General features: G+C 43.8%; 1 protein-coding gene across 1 annotated transcript in view; it reads left to right on the top strand.

The window, feature by feature from the left end:
- Positions 1–7526: 7526 nt before the first annotated feature.
- Positions 7527–18631, top strand: part of MEGF9 (multiple EGF like domains 9) — a 90793-nt gene continuing 79688 nt past the window's right edge. Inside the window, exon 1 of the mRNA XM_043566957.1 lies at positions 7527–8278. Coding sequence (XP_043422892.1) covers positions 7684–8278 — 595 coding nt within the window. The 5' untranslated portion in view covers positions 7527–7683. The remainder of the gene's footprint in view (positions 8279–18631) is intronic.

The following is an 18631-nucleotide window of genomic DNA, read 5'->3' as shown; positions in this document are numbered from 1 at the left end:
CCCTCTGCCAGTCCTAGATGCTAGGTACGCCTCTAGTACAGTGCCCACTCTAACGAAGGAGGGGGGGGTCTTCAAGAAGGGTGAGGTCATAGAGGTAGATCAGGGAGTATGATTCCTCTGAGAGTTTAGAAGTTCTGAACACTGAACCCCAAGGACATTGTACTCTCCTGCACTTGACCCACTATGTGAGAAGACAAGGTTTAGGAAAATCAAATATGTTCCAGTGTTATTTGAGTGTTTACTCTGGGGCAGGCTTTGGCTCAACACTTTCCTATATATTGTTTGACCTTGAGCCCTATAAGATGGATATGATGATCTTCATTCTACAGAGGAGGAAGTTGAGACACAGAGCTAAAGTGACTTGTCCAAGGTTACATAGCTCGTAAGACTGGCATTGAACTCAGCACTCTACTGCTATACTAATTTCTCTCCTAATAATAGCAACAAAAGCAATCAAAGTTGAGGAAGTTCAGTAAAGCATTGGGAATCACTCTGGACTTGAGGATTGACTAAATGGCTCTAAATCCCGGTTCTTCCGTTTATTGCTTTGGTGACCTTGGACAAGACATTTGACTTTTTTTTTTTAATGTTGATGTATTTGATGGGGGAGGGGCAGAAAGAGGGGGACAGTGGATCCAAAGTGGGCTCCATGCTGACAGCAGAGAACCCGGTGTGGGGTCCAAACTTAACAAACCACGAGATCATGACCTGAGCCGAAGTCGAATGCTTAACCAACTGAGCCACCCAGGTGCCCCGCCATTTGACTTCTTTAAGTGACAATATACTGACCTATAAAGTGGAGATGATCACTTCTTCTACGTTACAGTATAAGACTAAAAAAGGGGGTGATGTACACGAAGTGGTTAACACTGATGCCTGGCATATAAGAAGGTGCTCGGTAAATGTTAGTCATTATTATTGTCATCACACCGTTACTACCACCATCTTCCCTCCAGAGTGTTTGCAAAGCTCCAGTAAGATAATGATTGCAAAAACTCTGGGCACCTGTCAATAATCTCCTTTATTACAATTATAGCAATCTAAGGGAAGGAGTTATTTATGAAGCTTTGGCCCCATTCCTCCCCGAAATGGCTCACATTCTTTGCTCTACAGCCAACACTGATGACGAGCGAGGGTTTGACTTGGTGCCCACTCTGAATGACGTCCTTCAATAGATCTCCAAGAACTGCAGCAAATGCTTTTCTGAGCTTATTTTTAGCATCTTCTGGAAGGGCTTTGAAGTAGGATTCCAAAATTTAAATTCATTGTTTGGAGAAGGTGCTTTACAGTTACTGTGAGTTTATGACTTAGGACTTTCTCCCTCTTACTATCCTAAGGGATACCATGGAGGCAGATCAATGATGTGCTTGGTGGGTATATCCCCAGATCCAAATGAATTCTATTGCTGGCTATTCCTGATTGAAGTAACATGTGCTCGTTGTAAATAAAAAATGTGGACAATGCAAAAAAGCATGAGGAGAAAATCTTTAGACACTAGCAAAGCAATCATTCAGAGACAAAGATTATTTCTATATTGGTGTATTTCCCTTTGGTCATTTATTTTATGCATATATTCTTTTATGTAATTGGGATCCTAGTATAGTCACCTTTTAAAAAAAAATTTTTTTTTAACGTTTATTTATTTTTGAGACAGAGAGAGACAGAGCATGAACGGGGGAGGGGCAGAGAGAGAGGGAGACACAGAATCGGAAGCAGGCTCCAGGCTCTGAGCCATCAGCCCAGGGCCTGATGCGGGGCTCGAACTCACGGACCGCGAGATCGTGACCTGGCTGAAGTCGGACGCTTAACCGACTGAGCCACCCAGGCACCCCAAGTCACCTTTTTTTTTTAATAAGACTGTATTTTTAGAGCAGTTTTAGGTTCGCAGCAAAATTGAGAGAAAGATACAGAAGTTTCCCATACACCCTCTGCCCCAACATATGCACAGCCTCCCCTACTGCCAACATCCCCCACCGGAGTGGTACGTTTGTTACAATTAACAAACCTACACTGACACATCATAGTCACCCTAAGTCCATAGTTTACATTGTGGTTCATTCTGGTATTAACATTTCATGGGTTGGGACAAATGTGTAATGAACATATATCCTTCATTATAATATATAATTGTCTCCACAATTGTGCCTTTTCCAGAATGTCATATAGCTGGGATCATACAGTATGTCGTCGTCTCAGATTTGTTTCTTTCAGTCAGTAATATGCATTTCAGTTTCCTTCATATCTGTTCCTGGCTGGATAACTCATTGTTTTTCTAGCGCTGAATACTATTCTGTTGTCTGGATGTACATTCACCTACTGGAGGATATTGTGGCTGCTCCCAAGTTTTGGCGATTATGAACAAAGCTGCTATAAAGATCTGTGGGCAGGTTTTTGTCTGGACATATGCTCTCAGTTCCTTTGGGTAAATACCAAGGAGCACAATTGTTGGATTGTATGTAAGAATATTTTTAGTTTTGTAAGAAACCACCAAACTGTCTTCCAAAGTGGCCGGGCCATTTTGCATTCCCACCAACAGTGAGTGAGAGTTCCTGTTGCCCCACACCCTCACCAGCATTTGGTGTTGTCAGTGGCCAGATTTTGGCCATTCTACGAGATGTGTACTGGCAATCTATTTTTTCCACTACTTTATATTGTAAGAATTGCCTTCATGAACATCATTTTTATAGATGTATAGTGGCCCAACACAGGGAGGCCATACAGCACAAAGTACTTAACCTATCGCTTACTGTAACCTGTTTAGATTTTTCTAATTTTCACTATCATCGATAACATTTTGATGAACATTCAGGTACGTAAATCTTCAGTTACATGTGGATGTTTATATCCCTTGAATATATTCTTAAACGTGGAAATAATTAGCCAAAGAGGGCAGACGGTTTTAGGATTTCCTGGAAAAGTTCTATCACATTCAGATCAACACAGCGAGGCACTGCCTCATCAGCAAGTATCACCAGTTTTTAAACATTCTTGCCAAATCAGGTTTAAAAAAAAAACAAAAAAAGGTAACTCATTGTTTCAATGGGCAAATCTTTGATCCTTAAGTTGAATATATAGCATTGCATGTTTTTTAGCCATTTGTACTTCCCTCTCTGTGAGCTCTCTGTTAACTGTCCTTTGCTGGGCAGGCTTGTTGATAGTGGCCCCAATAATCCTAAAGTTGCCTGCAGATGATGCCAAATCTTGCATTTGGCCACATGTGATAGGAGGCCAGGCTCCGGCAGGATTAGAAATCGTCCATGTCAGCATTACTGTTTCAATGAAACCAGAAAGGGGAAAGTTTTCCTGTTTTATTGGAATCTGGGAGATGAGGTTATTTTGCTGAGCCACATCTATTATATTATTATGCTTTCTCTTCTATTCATACTCCCAAAGCTTCTCTTTTCTTAAATTCTCTCTCGCAAGAGAGTAAGATTTGGTGTATGTGTCTCCTTTTTTTGTTTTGTTTTTTTTTTTTCAGTATGTGTTCATTGACTCCCTACTGTGTGCAACACATAGTGGCCACATTAATGGATTTTGGAGTCTCAAGAAGAACCAGGGCTTTGGAGCTGAGCAGACCTTGGGCAAATCCCTTAACGACTCAGAGGCTCAATTTCCTGTTCTTTCAAGTACCGGGACAGCTCTACCTTTGGGGAATAAATATGTTATGAATGCCAAACTCCTAGAACAGTGTCTGTCACTTGTAAGACTCCATTTGGCTCAACAAACAATTCATGAGCTACTTCTGTGTATGTGACGTCATGCTAGGTACTGAGCATACGAAGAGGAATCTCCTGCCTACAGGAGAAAGTTCGGGCTGCTCATCTGCTCTGACAAGGTCCTCTCTGACCCCTGCTGTTCTGTGCCCCCCCCCCCCATTAAGTCTAGTGGCCCTACGTGTCAGGGGTGGGTTGACAGCCCTGGGTCTTAGCCACAGTCCTGGAGCAACAGGAAAAGTGCCAGTCAACATTGTTGCACACAGAGTCACAGCTATAATTTTTCCCAGTTTCTTTTTAACACTGTATCATAAGCATTTTCCCTTTACAGCATAGTTGTTAAGGGAACTACTAGAGCCAGCCAACCTCAGTTTGATTTCTAGCTCTATCACTTACTTAGTGACCTTGGGCAAGTTACTTAACCTCTCTGTGCCCTAGTTTCCTTATCTATAAAATAAGAATAATAATAGTGTTTACTTCCTTTTTTTTTTTTTTAGGATTGAACAAAATATTTCATTCATAGCCTTTAGTGTAATATCTAGCACATGGTAAGAGCGCAACGATCTATTATTAATATTTACTATGCTTTCTTCATAGCAACCCTGACAATGACTTTATATGATTAAACGGAACGTTCATAATAACGCTTCTGTCTCACATTGGATTCTTTTTTTTTTTTTTATAAATTTTTTTTTCAACATTTATTTATTTTTGGGACAGAGAGAGACAGAGCATGAACAGGGAGGGGCAGAGAGAGAGGGAGACACAGAATCGGAAACAGGCTCCAGGCTCCGAGCCATCAGCCCAGAGCCCGACGTGGGGCTCGAACTCACGGACCGCGAGATCGTGACCTGGCTGAAGTCGGACGCTTAACCGACTGCGCCACCCAGGCGCCCCTCACATTGGATTCTTAAGGTGTTTCTGATTTTTAAACATAAAATATTATTCCTAAGAAATAAAAAAAAAAAGTTATCTTGTCGTTTAGAGATAAAGGCAGAGCAAAAAATTTAAAGAATTAAATATTGAATGAACCAAAATGAATATACTTAAATTACCTTTCAAAATAGTTCAACATTTTCTATACACGTTACAGGGTAATTAGCCCATCTTAGAAGCCTGGGCATATCCTTGTATGAGGCCAAGTGCTGGCCTAGAGCACATTGGTAAGGACTTCTTGTCTTTGTGATTCTCCAGGCAAAGAAGCTGTATCAGCTTTTCTCCCCTACTGCCAGAGAATCTCTGATCTAGCACATCTTAGGGCCAAACCAGCATTTTCCAGCTCTATCTTGCAGATAGCTGGTAAGGCAACTGTCAGGCCATGTCACCTAATGGGGAAGTTATGACAGAGGGTTTTTTTTTTTTTTTTTTTTTTTTTGTGGTCCTTCAGCCAACAAGGCTCAAAGTTAGCTCAGGTGTAAATGAAAAATGAACTACACAGATTGAGCACCTTCTGTATACCAGGCTCAGGGGAAACGTTCTCTTCAATCCTTAGCTCCTCTAAGTGAGACAGAATTTATTGATCCCACACTATAGGTGAGAACACTGAGGCCCAGAGAGGTAAAAGGTTTCTTCCAAGGTCACAGAGCTGGCAGTCATGAGCCAGATCTGTCTGACTCTCAAGATACAAGCTCTTTCCATGGCACCACAGGATCTCTTTTCAATTTAATACAATTCTATCAGCATGGATTAGTGCTTACACATATTACCCCTGCTAGGCACTAAGAACACAGAGAACAGCCTAATGGGAGAGACAGACACATAAATTCTAAGTTCTAGTATTATGGCTGATGCATGCCTGTGAGAAGTAAAAAAGCCAGGTGGGCAGTTCAATTTAGCCTGTTGTATATATTTCTGAAAGCCCTCCTTTTAGGAGGAGGCAGGGGGGAGTTTAGATTGATAGATTAGGGCTATAACCAATGAATAAACAAAGGGCAGTTGCCAAATGGGAAGGGGGAGTTTAATTCCCCCTCAGAGATCCAAGGAAATCTCTTAGAGGATATGGTGTTTTGATTGGGGTTTGAAAAGCAGAAAGAATCAGTAAGAGAATATGGGGAAGGGGCTGACCTGTCTACCTCCTTCCGCAAGAGAAGTAAAAACAGAATCCTGCTTTGCACTTGCTAAATACTGGTCTGAAACCAGAACACCTACGCACCCCCCTCTCATTTTGACCCCACTCTTACTTACATAGGCAGACCTACCAACACACACCCATATATGCTCACACATAAAAAGAAACAAACCCTATAGAAAACATACATAAAACATACATCAGCACATGTGCAGATACTTAAAATACATAATGCACAGAAATAGACACTAGCCCCCATACGCTCACACAAATCCATGAAATCCTTGTACACAAAGACTCACAAAGATGTTTACGCTCTCATCCACAAGCACATACACATCCTCTCCCCACCTACTCCTCATGCAGGTAAATAAATGCATTTTTAAATTGACATATACCCAAGTTCACATACAAATCTCATCCTGCCTTTCTGGTTGGAGGCCAGTGACTAATGGGAAAGCATGCACAAAGGCAAGCATCACGTAGGAGAGGCCAGGAATGGGTTGGCGTCGGGGCTGGGATTAAGTCCTGTCAGATGACAAACCCGCCCCGCCTGGCTCTCCCCAGAAGCTGCATCGCCTGAGCAAGCTCTGGATCCTGGGCAGATGGTGCGAGGCTGCGCGTCGGAGTTCCGGCTTTATAGGGGGTTCGGTGTCACCCAGGGCCAAGCTCGGCTAGCAGCCGCACCCCAATCCCTGCAGTAGGCAGGCGGCTAGGGGACACATCAGGGCTGTGGCGTGGGGCTTGTCCGCACACAGCACGCTGAGAGTAGTTAGCATTAATGAGGGTTTACTGCGGGCCGGGGACTAGGTTAAGCCCTTTTCAGTACGTTACTTAAGTCTCGTCTCCGTGACAGGTGGTGTGGGGGTGTTACGTGTCTATCATGCCCATTTTAGAGGTGAGAAAAACTGCGCTCAGGCCGCAAAACCACTCAGCAGGAAACAGGACGCTGAGGTTCAGTCCGGTCGGAGCCTATTCTCCCCGGGGGGGGGGGGAGAGTGGGGGGGGGGTTAGGTTAAAGTGTGCACGTGAGTCTGTCTCCCCTACGCAGGAAGCTTGCACCTTCGGCTCCGGATGAGTCTCTAGTACCCCACCCCACCCCGTCCTGCCTGGCACAGCGTCTGGCCCGCAGCAGGTGTCTGATCGGGGCGTGGGTCTTGGTTCAGTGGAAGTCTCAGCATGGGCCTCAGTTTCCCCATCCCTGAAATGGGAATGGCACCGCAGACCTCGCGGGGTCGAGACCAGGCTTATCTCGGGCAGCACAAGCAATGCTGAGCTCTACATCGTCGCTGCTGTCGCCCTCGCCCACGGCGGGGGTTCCAGCCCTGTCTCCACCCGAGCCCGGGTGCGTCGCCGGCGCCCCATTGTTCAAGAGGGCGGGGAAGCTCCCGAGAGCGGATTCCCCGCCCCGGGTCGCTCTCGCCGCCCAGTGGAGCAGACGACTTGGCCCGGCGTCTGCCGCGCGGGGCGCGTCCTTTGTCTGCTCCGCGGCGCCCGATGCCCGCGGCCCGCGCCCCGCTCCTTGGGCAGACAAAGCCGGGGCTGCCGCGAGCCCGAAGGGCTGGAGCGGGGCTCGCACCACCCTCCTCCCGCCTCGACTCCGCCCCCTCCCCTCGACGCCATCTGATTGGCCCGCGGGGCTACAAAGAGGCCGGGAAGCGGGTGTGTCACGTGGGCCAGCGTGACCGCCCATTGGTCGGGCGAGGCTGCCAATCGGAGAGGGCGGGCTGTCCGCGCTCGGCCCGGTCGCTCCCTCCGCGCTGGGGCCCGCCCGCGGGGCCGGCCGCCTGTCAGAGGGAGGTGGCGATGGTGCGCCCGGTGGCGGTGGCGGCTGCGGCGGCTTCCCTGGTCCGAGCGCAGGGAGGAGAAGATGACTGACCGACCGACTGAATGACTGAATGAATGAATGGAGGAGCCGAGCGCGCCATGAGGAGCCTGCCGAGCCTGGGCGCCGTCGCCCTGTTGTGCTGCGCCGCCGCCGCCGCCGCCGCCGCCGCCGCCTCGACAACCTCGGCGGGGAATGTCACCGGTGGCGGCGGGGCCGCGGGGCAGGTGGACGCGTCGCCGGGCCCGGGGCTAGGGGGCGAGCCCAGTCGCCCTTTCTCTAAGGCGACGCCTCCCACGGCCCAGGCCCCGCGGACCGGAGCGCCGCGCACTACTGTCCACCGGCCCCTGGCTGCGTCCTCCTCAGCCCAGTCCCCGGAGACCACCCCTCCTCGGGCGACGGCCGGACCCGCCGCGACCACCTTCCAGGCGCCGCTCAGCCCCTCGCCCACCGCCCCCCCGGCGGCGGACCGTACGCCGACCGCCCCTCGCGCGACCACCGGACCCGCGCCGACCACCCTCTCGACGAGCACTGGCCCGGCGCCGACCACCCCTGTAGCGACCACCATTCCGGCGCCCACCACTCGGCTCACCCCGACCCCCGCGCTCCCCGGCGGCAGCGGCGTCCCGCCCACCCCACCTGCCACCGAGGCGCCCTCTCCCCCTCCCCCAGGTGAGTCCCCGCGCCCCTCGCCGGCTGCACCCAGCCCGGCGGCTGCCCACCCGGCTCCCAGCCCCGCGGCCTCCAGGGCTGGGCTGGTGCCCGCGGTTGACCGTCCCTCGCCCCCAAAGTTTCCCCAGATTTCGACTCCCGGAGGGGGGGAGGTCCGAGCTCCAGCTCGCCCGCCCCCCCCCCCACCCCCCTCCCCAATCTGGAAAGTCTTTTGTCCCCCCTGGGCCGTTCTTCCCAGGGAGGGGGGCGGCTGCGGTGCGGAAGGCATCGCATCTCCCTTCCAAACGGGGCTTCCTGGCCTTTGTCGGAGACCCCCGAATGGGCGCAAACTTTTGGGTTCGGTTCGCTCGCCCTGCCTCTCCGCCGGGGTTATTTCGGGAAGTTTGAAAGCCAGCACGGTACCTCCTTCAACCAACGGGTCGAAAACTGAGTGTAAGGGATTCCTTCCAGAGCTTCCGTTTCCTTGCTCATTTCTCCTTGTGTGTGTGTGTATGTGTGTGTGTGTGTGTGTGTGTGTGTGTGTGTATATATGATGTGCATGTGGCAGGTGGAAGAGATACTAAGGATTTTGTTTACAGCAGTAGGACAGACCGCTCGAGGCCAAAAAAGAAGAAGAAGAAGAAGAAAAAAAAAAGGCAGTGTAATCCATGTGTTCCCTGCAAATGACTGGATTCAGTAGGTCATTTGGGACAGGTGTGCATCTAGGTTGAGCATGCCTATAAATTAGGTTAAATCCCTTCCCTGCACCATTTTTTCTTCCTCAATCACAAGGTCAATATGTTTGCACAAATACACGATTTAAACAGAGATGCCCATTGCCTCCCCCCCCCCCCCCCCCCCCCCCCCCCCCCGGCCTGAAGTTAGAATGTTCAGTTTGGAGGATGCTGATAAAAGCCAATATCTGTTTGAGTCCGCAGAGAAAATAGGCTCTTCTTCTTGCTGGTTGAAGTCTCCAAGCAAAGTTAGAGACAACTCCTATTCTTGTCTCCTTTGAATCTGAAGTGGGCTGGGACTAAACAAATAAGACCTGCCTTGTCAAGACATTAGACAAGAGCTTCTGAATTCCTTTGCCTGAGTCAGGGTGGGGATTTGTCCAAACTATTTGCCAAGCTGTACTTACATTAATGGATCTCTGACCTAATTCTTAGGCTCAGCGATTTACTGTAGAGTCAGGTATGGACTTTGGACTATAAACGAATTTGTAGAGAATTTTCCCACATGATTACGAGTCTTAATACAGTCTTGAATTTTGGGTTGGAGCTTGGCATTGACATCCGTAGGAATGCAGATTATTCAACCATAAAAAGCTAAGTTTGCATCTCTTCTAGCTTGAAGGAGTATATGAACTGGCTGGATTTTGACTGTACCCTTTTTTGGCTTTGGTATAGAGAGATTGACATATTGCTGAGAGACAGGAAGCATAGTGGTTGAGAGTGTGGACTCTGGAGTCCATTCGCAGGTTGGAATCCTAGCTCTGCCCCTTATTAGCCGTGTAATCTTGGGCAGGTCATTTAACCTCTCTTCAACTGGGAAGTGAAGATCATAATCGTACCTACTTCATAGGATTGCTGTGACGATTAACTAAGTTAATACATTTAGGGTGCTTAGAACAGTTCCTGGTGCAGAGTAAGCACCATATGTGTTAGTTAGCCTTATGATTACAATTTGTGTGTGTGTGTGTGTGTGTGTGTGTGTGTGTGTGTGATAGAAAGCAGTTGAGACCTAATAGTAATGTGGTGATTTGTTGTTGTTGTTGTTATTGTAGTAAAATATTATAGAAAAAGGATGAATTAGATGTTCCAGAGCTTGAAGCACCCGTTTAGGTAGCATTTAGGTAGTTGCAAGATCACTTGTTTTGAATGGTGAGTATATGTTAAATAAGTCTGTGTAATGGATGTTATTTTACCTTTATCATTTTCGTATTGTTATTTTTAAATCACAAAGTTAACCTTTAGTTCCAAAAAATCCAAATCACCAGAAGTCTACAAAGGAAAAAAGTGACAGTCACTCCTTTACTGCTTCCTAGTTCCAGTCAGTCCCTAGAGGTTACTACTGTTAACAGTTTGATCTCTTTTCAGACATTTTTCTGGGCATTTTGGAGCATACATATATAGAAGGGTTTTTTTTTCCCCATACACAGAGGGTTTTTAAAAATAGTTTTCAAAAACTCAAAATAATTCTACACATATTGTTTTGCAACTTGCTATATTCACTTAACTATGTGTCATGGACTTTTTTTCCCCCATGTCCATAGTTAAAGTCTACCTTATTCTTACCAGTTACATTTTTTGGCATAAGAATAATATAATTTTTTAAACTAATCTACTTATGGACACTTAGGTTGTCTGGGATTCACTTTAAAAAGCACAGACAAGAACGTGTCCTTCCTTGTTAAGCCTATCATGTGCATTATTCTCCAACACTTCGGCTGTAGTTTCGAAGAATCCAATTTCAAAGGAAGTAAAGCTGAATTGATGAATATGTGCCATGTGCACTGTTCAAGGCTTGAGTAACTTCCATGGACTTACGTATACCTACGTCTCTAGTGGTCTTTGGGTGACAAAAGTTTTAGAAGGATGTCCAACTTCAGTAGCTCTTCTGTGGTTTTATTTTTTTTTTTCAGTGTTCTTTTTTTTTTTCTTCTGTGTTTTAAATTTAACATTGTTCGGGGCGCCTGGGTGGCGCAGTCGGTTAAGCGTCTGACTTCAGCCAGGTCACGATCACGCAGTCCGGGAGTTCGAGCCCCGCGTCGGGCTCTGGGCTGATGGCTCAGAGCCTGGAGCCTGTTTCCGATTCTGTGTCTCCCTCTCTCTCTGCCCCTCCCCCGTTCATGCTCTGTCTCTCTCTGTCCCAAAATAAATAAAAAACGTTGAAAAAAAAATTAAAAAAAAAATTTAACATTGTTCATACTTTTTACATTGTTTGTGTCTCGTTCTCAGCAGCTGAACTGAGCTTTGCAGGCCTACCGATAGGTAGTTTTTGGCTTTACAGTATGATACAATCGAGTATGGCCTTTTTATCTGAGCATGGGTTCCAGTCTACTTCAAACAGGGCACACGTCTCTTTGACAGAGAGAAAAGTTCTCACTGATCTTGAGAGACCTAGTTTGGCTTGCAAAGTTGGATTCTCTGGCATTCGGGAAGATGGTTGGTTGTACTGGGTATTTTATTTTAATGTTCCTGTGAGGACTGAATGCTATTGATAATATATTATGTGATTAGATGGGTCTTCTAGCTGCTCTTTGATTTAATAAGAATTTCTTTCATAGAGGTCTGGCTGAGAGCTCTTGCCTGCCCCTCAATTAGGGCCCTCTTTTGTTTATAAGGACACTGATCTGCAAACTGAAACTAATTGCCCAGCAAACAGGCATTTTCCTCCCACAGACTTGGCAAAACATTTGGCTGATTGGTTGGCTGGGTAGGACATTTTGAGAAGGGTTAAGGGAGAGGCTGTGATGCTGGAGGATGGTAGTTATCAGCACTAAGAGACGGAGGTGGTGACAGACGCTTGATTTTTAAAATTATGGACCTTTAGGGCTAGATAGGAGTTTAGAAGCCACTGCCTCCTAGCATGGCTCTGCATTTTAAAAACTTTTATTTTTATTTTTATTATTTTAGAGAGACAGTATGTGCGAGTGAGGAAGAGCGGAGGGGTGTGGAGAGAGAGAGAATCTCGAGCAGGCTCCATGCGCAGCACAGAGCTGATGCAGAGCTCCGTCCCGCAACCGTGGGATCGCGACCTGAGCCAAAACCAAGAGTTGGAGGCTCAACTGCCTGAGTACATCTCAAGAAATACTTTTAAGAGTTAGCTGAAACATTGGTCTCTGTGGTTAACACCAGCTGGTTCTGGTTCTGCCCTGTGGGGCCGTGCAGGACAAGTTTGCTCTCTCGGTGCCATGACAGTTCTTCAGGGATTTGGGGACAGTGTTCACGTTCTCTCTGGGTCTGGACTAAATAACTTCAGCTCCCTCAACTGTTCTTTGTGTGACTTGGTTTCGGATTCCCTTACCATCTTGGTCACTCCTCTCCTGGACTTTTCCAGTCTTTCTGCGTCTCTCCCAAAGTGTGGAGCCCAGAGCTGAACATAATACTTCAGATGTGCTCTAACTAGCTTGCAGTAGAGAGGGCGGTTACTTCTTTACTTCTGGATGCGATGCTACTGTTGATGTAGTTAGTTCCTAATCACAGTAGCTTTTTTGGCAGCCACATTATGTTGTTGACTCATTGAGTCCATTAAGATAGCTGAGCCTTCAAAAAAAAAAAAAAAAAAACCACACACAAATACTAGTTGAGTGTCTCTTCATTCTGGACTTGGAAATTCTTATTATTTTCTAAGGTAGGAACTGAGACATTTGGCAAACATGTAGATTTATTGTGTTAGATTCAAGCCATCCTTTTAGATCCCAAGTCTGTCAGTGTGCCCCACCCAGTTTATTCACATTCACCTACGGGGTGTTCCAATAGACAGAGTCTAAGGACAAGTTAGAGCAGGCTGATTCTTACCTCATAGGGGAGAGTGAATTTATGGATGATAAAATAGTTTGGAAGGGAAGGAGTAATGATTTAGTTCTCAAGGGTCTCTTCTAGCTCTAAAGTTCTGTGATGATTTGGGATATGTGATTCAGGGCACATCAATGGCCCCCAAAGAGGCTTGCTTAATAATTTATTTATGCTCTAAGTTAAGAGAATAAGCTTTTTTAAAGCAAGCCTTAGAATTTAGAGCTTGAGGGGTGCCTGGGTGGCGCAGTCGGTTAAGCGTCCGACTTCAGCCAGGTCACAATCTCGCGGTCTGTGAGTTCGAGCCCCGCATCAGGCTCTGGGCTGATGGCTCAGAGCCTGGAGCCTGTTTCTGATTCTGTGTCTCCCTCTCTCTCTGCCCCTCCCCTGTTCATGCTCTGTCTCTCTCTGTCCCAAAAATAAATAAACGTTGAAAAAAAAAAATTAAAAAAAAAAAAAGAATTTAGAGCTTGAAAATTCTGACCAGTATGACATGTAAATAAAGGATCATGAATGGATTTTGTTCGAAAGGAACATTTTGGGAATGCAGGGCCCTCCTAACTGTACAGGGAAATGGTTTCTTCAACTTAAGATGCTCTGCTGCTAGGTTAACAGCATTATTTGCTTGTGGTTATTTAAGAAGATACCATTCATTCTAGGGACATACAAATTGTTCACGCTCCAAAGGTAATGTAGGTTCACTATCTTTTATCCAAAACTCGTGGTGCTGGATGTGTTTCAGAATTTAGATTTTTTTTTTTTTCTGAATTTTAGGACGTCAATAAATATATCCCAGTGAAGTCTAGGGCAGCCTCCTATAATCAAACATGAAGATATTTGCTGCAAAGTGCATGTATATTTACAGTGAGTGGGATAAATAAAGATCGTAAAAAGCCTTGCATTTGTTCGGGCCAGGCATTGCTGCCAAATAAGTTACAGAAAAAATTTTGGTTTTTGGATCTTCTGGGATTTGGGATCAGGTTTGAGGACTTACGGGCCACTGTAACAGTAATTGCAAACACATACAGTCCACACTATATTCCAGACAGTGTTCTGAGTGCCTTACATACACTAACTTACTTCATCTTCACAACAGTTAGGTACAATTGGGCTACATACTATTATTATCCTCGTCTTATAGATAAGGAAACTGGGGCTCACAGAGGCCTAGCTGTGGTGGAACCTAGATTCAAAGTCAGTCATTCTGGTTCCAGAATCCATATTATTGGCATTTAAAGAGATGTTTACATGGAAGAGAAGGAAGCCATTTTGCTAAGAATTATGGGTCTTGCGGGGCGCCTGGGTGGCGCAGTCGGTTAAGCGTCCGACTTCAGCCAGGTCACGATCTCACGGTCCGTGAGTTCGAGCCCCGCGTCGGGCTCTGGGCTGATGGCTCAGAGCCTGGAGCCTGTTTCCGATTCTGTGTCTCCCTCTCTCTCTGCCCCTCCCCTGTTCATGCTCTGTCTCTCTCTGTCTCAAAAATAAATAAATATTAAAAAAAAAAAAAAGAATTATGGGTCTTGGATACTAATCTGAAAAAATTTCTACTGTTCTACTGGCATCTACTCCCTTCACTCCATTGTATGCTGTTCACCTCTTTGAATTTTCTGTTTTACAACTGTTTACAATTGTGGTTTTAAAATGTAGTTCTTATTCTTTCTTTGATTATATTTTAATATGGTTTGTGATAGAGAAATTTATCTGTAGTCTTTTTAGGGCCAGGGCCAGGCCCAGGGACTTCTCAAATTTACTGTATCTTATTCCTGGTTTAAGTGCCTAGCTCTCTGTAGAAATTCCTCAGTCGGATTCATTTCTGGAATAGCATAGTTAAACTCTAAAACATTAGTTTCAAATCTTCTCTATTATGACCCCAGGAAGCCTTTTGGCTAGTTGAAAATTTACACATTGAAATAATCTAACTAGGTCTTTTTATCTTGATTTTTGAAAAAAGACCCATAAGCTTAAAGTGTGTTTTACTTTTCATCTCAGCATTTCTAAACATGTATATATTAACTTCCAGACATCCTGGCACCCTTATAAAAAGAATGGAAGAAAAGTATCACAGTACTGTTTTTACTGATGGGTAAATTATGGGTAGAGAGATTACTGCTCTAGGGCACTTAATAGATCAGAAGAGAATAGAAATATAAGATCTTGTTTAGCTGAAAGACAGTGTTAGATGATATTTTTAGTTATAAATAGCTTTAATTCATGCTTTTTGCCTTGATCTTGATTTTTATTTATTTACTGTAGATGTGATATAAAAATATTTATGACCAATGTTGAGGTTAGGTTACAGGCAACTGTGGTCACTTAGTCTCTTTTCAAGTATGCATTTTGGTTTATCTGTTTTTCACTGGAAACAGCTACCCAAACTACACTAGTAACTTTAAAGGGAGATTTTTAAAAATTGTGATAAAAAGATAATACTTGGGCACATACGTGTTTGGATCACAGTAAACGTTTATTCAAAATAATTATCCTTGTAGATATCTCTTTTAAGCACACTTGATAAATTTGTGTCAAAATAATCCCTCTGGTAATGCTACTGTTTCACAGATAAGTATTCTTGTCAAAAGAAATCTTTCCTATTACTTTTTATTCATTATGAAAAAAAAAACTTTCCTCTGTTCTCCTTGCTTATTTTTTCATTTTGAATTCCTCTATATGTCCCTCTCACTCTTGTCTTTTATTCTTAGCCCCATCCATTCTTTCATGTTCTTTAAGGAATCAAATTATCCTCTCTATTTAACAATTTACCACTTTGTCCTCCTTCAGTGCCTCCTCAAAGCCCAATTCTTCCAAGAAGTCTTTCTGGAGGAACAAAAGATGTCCTTGAAGATGTCCTGGTAACAGGGTACACAGGGTTGAACACTTTGCACTCTGAACAAAACTTGACTGTCTTTCTCTGTGACTTTGACTTTTTTCATAAAGATTTGTTTTTAGTCTATTTAATTTAGGTTATTAAGCTCATTTGAGAAGAAAGTGTCATAATTTATACAATATTCAAGACATGGTATCATGGTATTAATTCTTTATGAAAAAAATGAGAGAAAAGTTTGTTTGTTTTCACTCCAGCCTCTTTTTTATTGCTCAGATTTTTTCCACATTCTTTTTGTGGGGAACAATACAGAAAAAATTGTCATAACAGAAGTTATCTGCCTCAAAAAAAAAAATCAGGTACTTTGAATAAGTAGCAAATTTATTTTTCTATTATAAATAATATGAGTTGTGTTTGTTGGGTGGGTGGATTTGGGCCACATACCAATGTAAAAGGTTTAGTTTGGTTGAGAAACAAATGTTTGATCTTTTGAATGACAGAATTTCCTCTAGAAATCTAATTAGAGTTAATAGTGAACAGAGTACTTCTAATAATTAACAAGTATGCAGTACGTCACAGGTACAAGGTGCTTTTAGAGTCTCCAAGACTTTGGCATTCATATTTTGTTGGCTTCTGGGTATTATATGAGTGAATAAAGCCTTAACTTCTTTCCTCTGTTGGTATTTTTATTGGTGAATATTGACCAAACTTTTACAGGTTTTTGGATGGTTTCACATTTGATATTTTGTATTTCAAACTGTTGTCTTTTAGGTTTACTTTGTTGAATGTAAATCTTTTACTACCCTTAATTACAGAATGGAAAATGGCATTTGAAGAAGACGATTGCTTGCTTTATATTTTCTTTGCTAGGCATCCTGTGGGGCTGTTAAAGAAAGAGCCCACTAGTCACTAAAAGTAAATGTGATGGACATGACCTCACAATGTAGTTCACAGGTGAACTATAGAACTTGATTGGGAAGGCTCATGTAAATTTCAATTTTTTTCAGATTGATATATTATTCACTTTTTTTTCTAGTGTAGAAATCTGTTTGGAAATATCTTAATATACTATTTCAGGTATATTGCCTCAAATCAGTATATTAGTAGCAAAGAGACTTAATACCCTCACTTCTCATTTCCAGTCTAATATTTTACACTTTGGCTGGAACAGAATATTAACTGACATATTATCGTATGCCTAGTTACTTCTCAGGATTTTTTTTTCTTTTACATACATCATGTCATTTAATTCTTCAACAATGTAATAGTTAAATATTATTATCCTTACTTAACGGGTGGCCAATACTGAGATCCAGAAAGGTAAAGTAGCTTGTTCGACCATATCCAGCTAATAAAGACCATGAGGTCAGGGACTTCTGTTTGTTTTGTTCACAGTTATGGCCACAGTGTCCAGCCCAAAATAGATCCCCAATAAATATTTAATGATTGAATGAATGAAGAAGTTGTTTGTAGCTACACTATACTTGCAGTATATTCTTGAGGAAAATAATGTAATCTCATGGCCTTTTCCCTTAGTTTAGAAATTGATTTTTTGGGGGGAACACGGGTGGCTCAGTTGATTAAGCATCTGATTTCAGCTCAGGTCATGATCTTGCTGTTCCCAAGTTCGAGCCCTGCATCAGGCTCTGTGCTGACAGCTCAGAGCCTGGAGCCTGTTTTGGATTCTGTGTCTCCCTCACTCTGTGCCCTTCTCCCACTTGTGCTCTGTCTTTCTCTCTCTCTCTCAAAAATAAACATTAAACAAATTAAAAAAAAAAAGAAATTAATTTTTGGGGCACCTGGGTGGCTCGGTTGCTTAAACGTCCGACTCTTGATTTTGGCTTAGTTCATGATCTCACATTTTGTGAGACTGAACTCTGCATCAGGCTCTGCACTGACAATGTGGAGCCTGCTTGGGATCCTCTCTCACTCTCTCTGTCCTCCCCTGCTCTCTCTCTCTCTCTCTCTCTCTCAAAATAAATAAATAAACTTAAAAAAAAAAAGAAATGAATTTTTTTCCTTCTTTTACCCTTCTTCACTCACAGGGATAGCATGAGAACTTAGGACAAGCGGAGTTCTTTGAGATCTAGCAAATTACATCAATTACTGAGTTTTTGTTTCCTAGCTTTGTTCCTTCTATTTGTCTTAATAAAGGAAAGACAACAGTAGGCAAATGAACATCTGATAACTTTTGTAGAAAGAATAGCCACGTTGGAAAAGCTGAGCATTTGTCTGTAAGACAATGGACCCTGTGTTCTTTCTCAGTTCCCTCACCAGTTCTGTGATCTTGGGCCAGGAATTTCATCGGTAAAATGAGAGAGGTAGACTAGATTTGTGGTTTTTAAACTGTATTGTTCGGGAACCTGCGGTCCCTCAGACGTGTTTGGGAGCCAGGATAGGGACTGAGGAGACCAAGTGAGTCTACTTCTGGGCCCTCCTGCGGGCCCTTTCACTCTACATCACCACCCACTCCGCAATCAGCTCCGCTCTCATCTGGTTTATATACTGGGTTTGTTCTTTCAGTAAAGATTTTTGAAACAGGCATTCTTCTAGTCTAAACTTCTATGACAAATAAATTATGGTAATCTCCGAGCTATTATTATATGGCCATTAAAATGCTTACGTTACGTTTAGTAGCAATACACGTAGGAAGAGAGAAATATACAAAGTGTGAAGTGGCTAAAGCTAAGTAATGGGATTATGGGTCACTTGAATCACACCCTGTGTTTTTCTGAGTTTCCCAAGTCTTTTTGTCAATCAGTATATCCACTTTTAATTTTATAGTTATAAAAAATGAATAAAATGTGAAAGTGAGTAAAAAGCCGTGATAAGCTTGGTAAGCTTTTACTTATGTGAGATCAAGTCAGGTGATATTACCAGGGCTACTTTAATTTTTAATTCCTGACATTGACTCAGCAGTTTTGATCTGTAGCAGAGATATTTGCTTAGTCTCAGTGAGTTGTGGTTCTGAAGAAAATAGAATACAGAAGACAATCCCCAAGAAAGGAAACTATTCTTGAGGTCTGATGAATCTTA

Source organism: Prionailurus bengalensis, chromosome D4 (assembly GCF_016509475.1).
Source record: "Prionailurus bengalensis isolate Pbe53 chromosome D4, Fcat_Pben_1.1_paternal_pri, whole genome shotgun sequence".
NCBI lineage: Eukaryota > Metazoa > Chordata > Mammalia > Carnivora > Felidae > Prionailurus > Prionailurus bengalensis.
The sequence above is the reverse complement of the archived record's forward strand: the minus strand, read 5'-3'. Positions and strand labels throughout refer to the sequence as shown.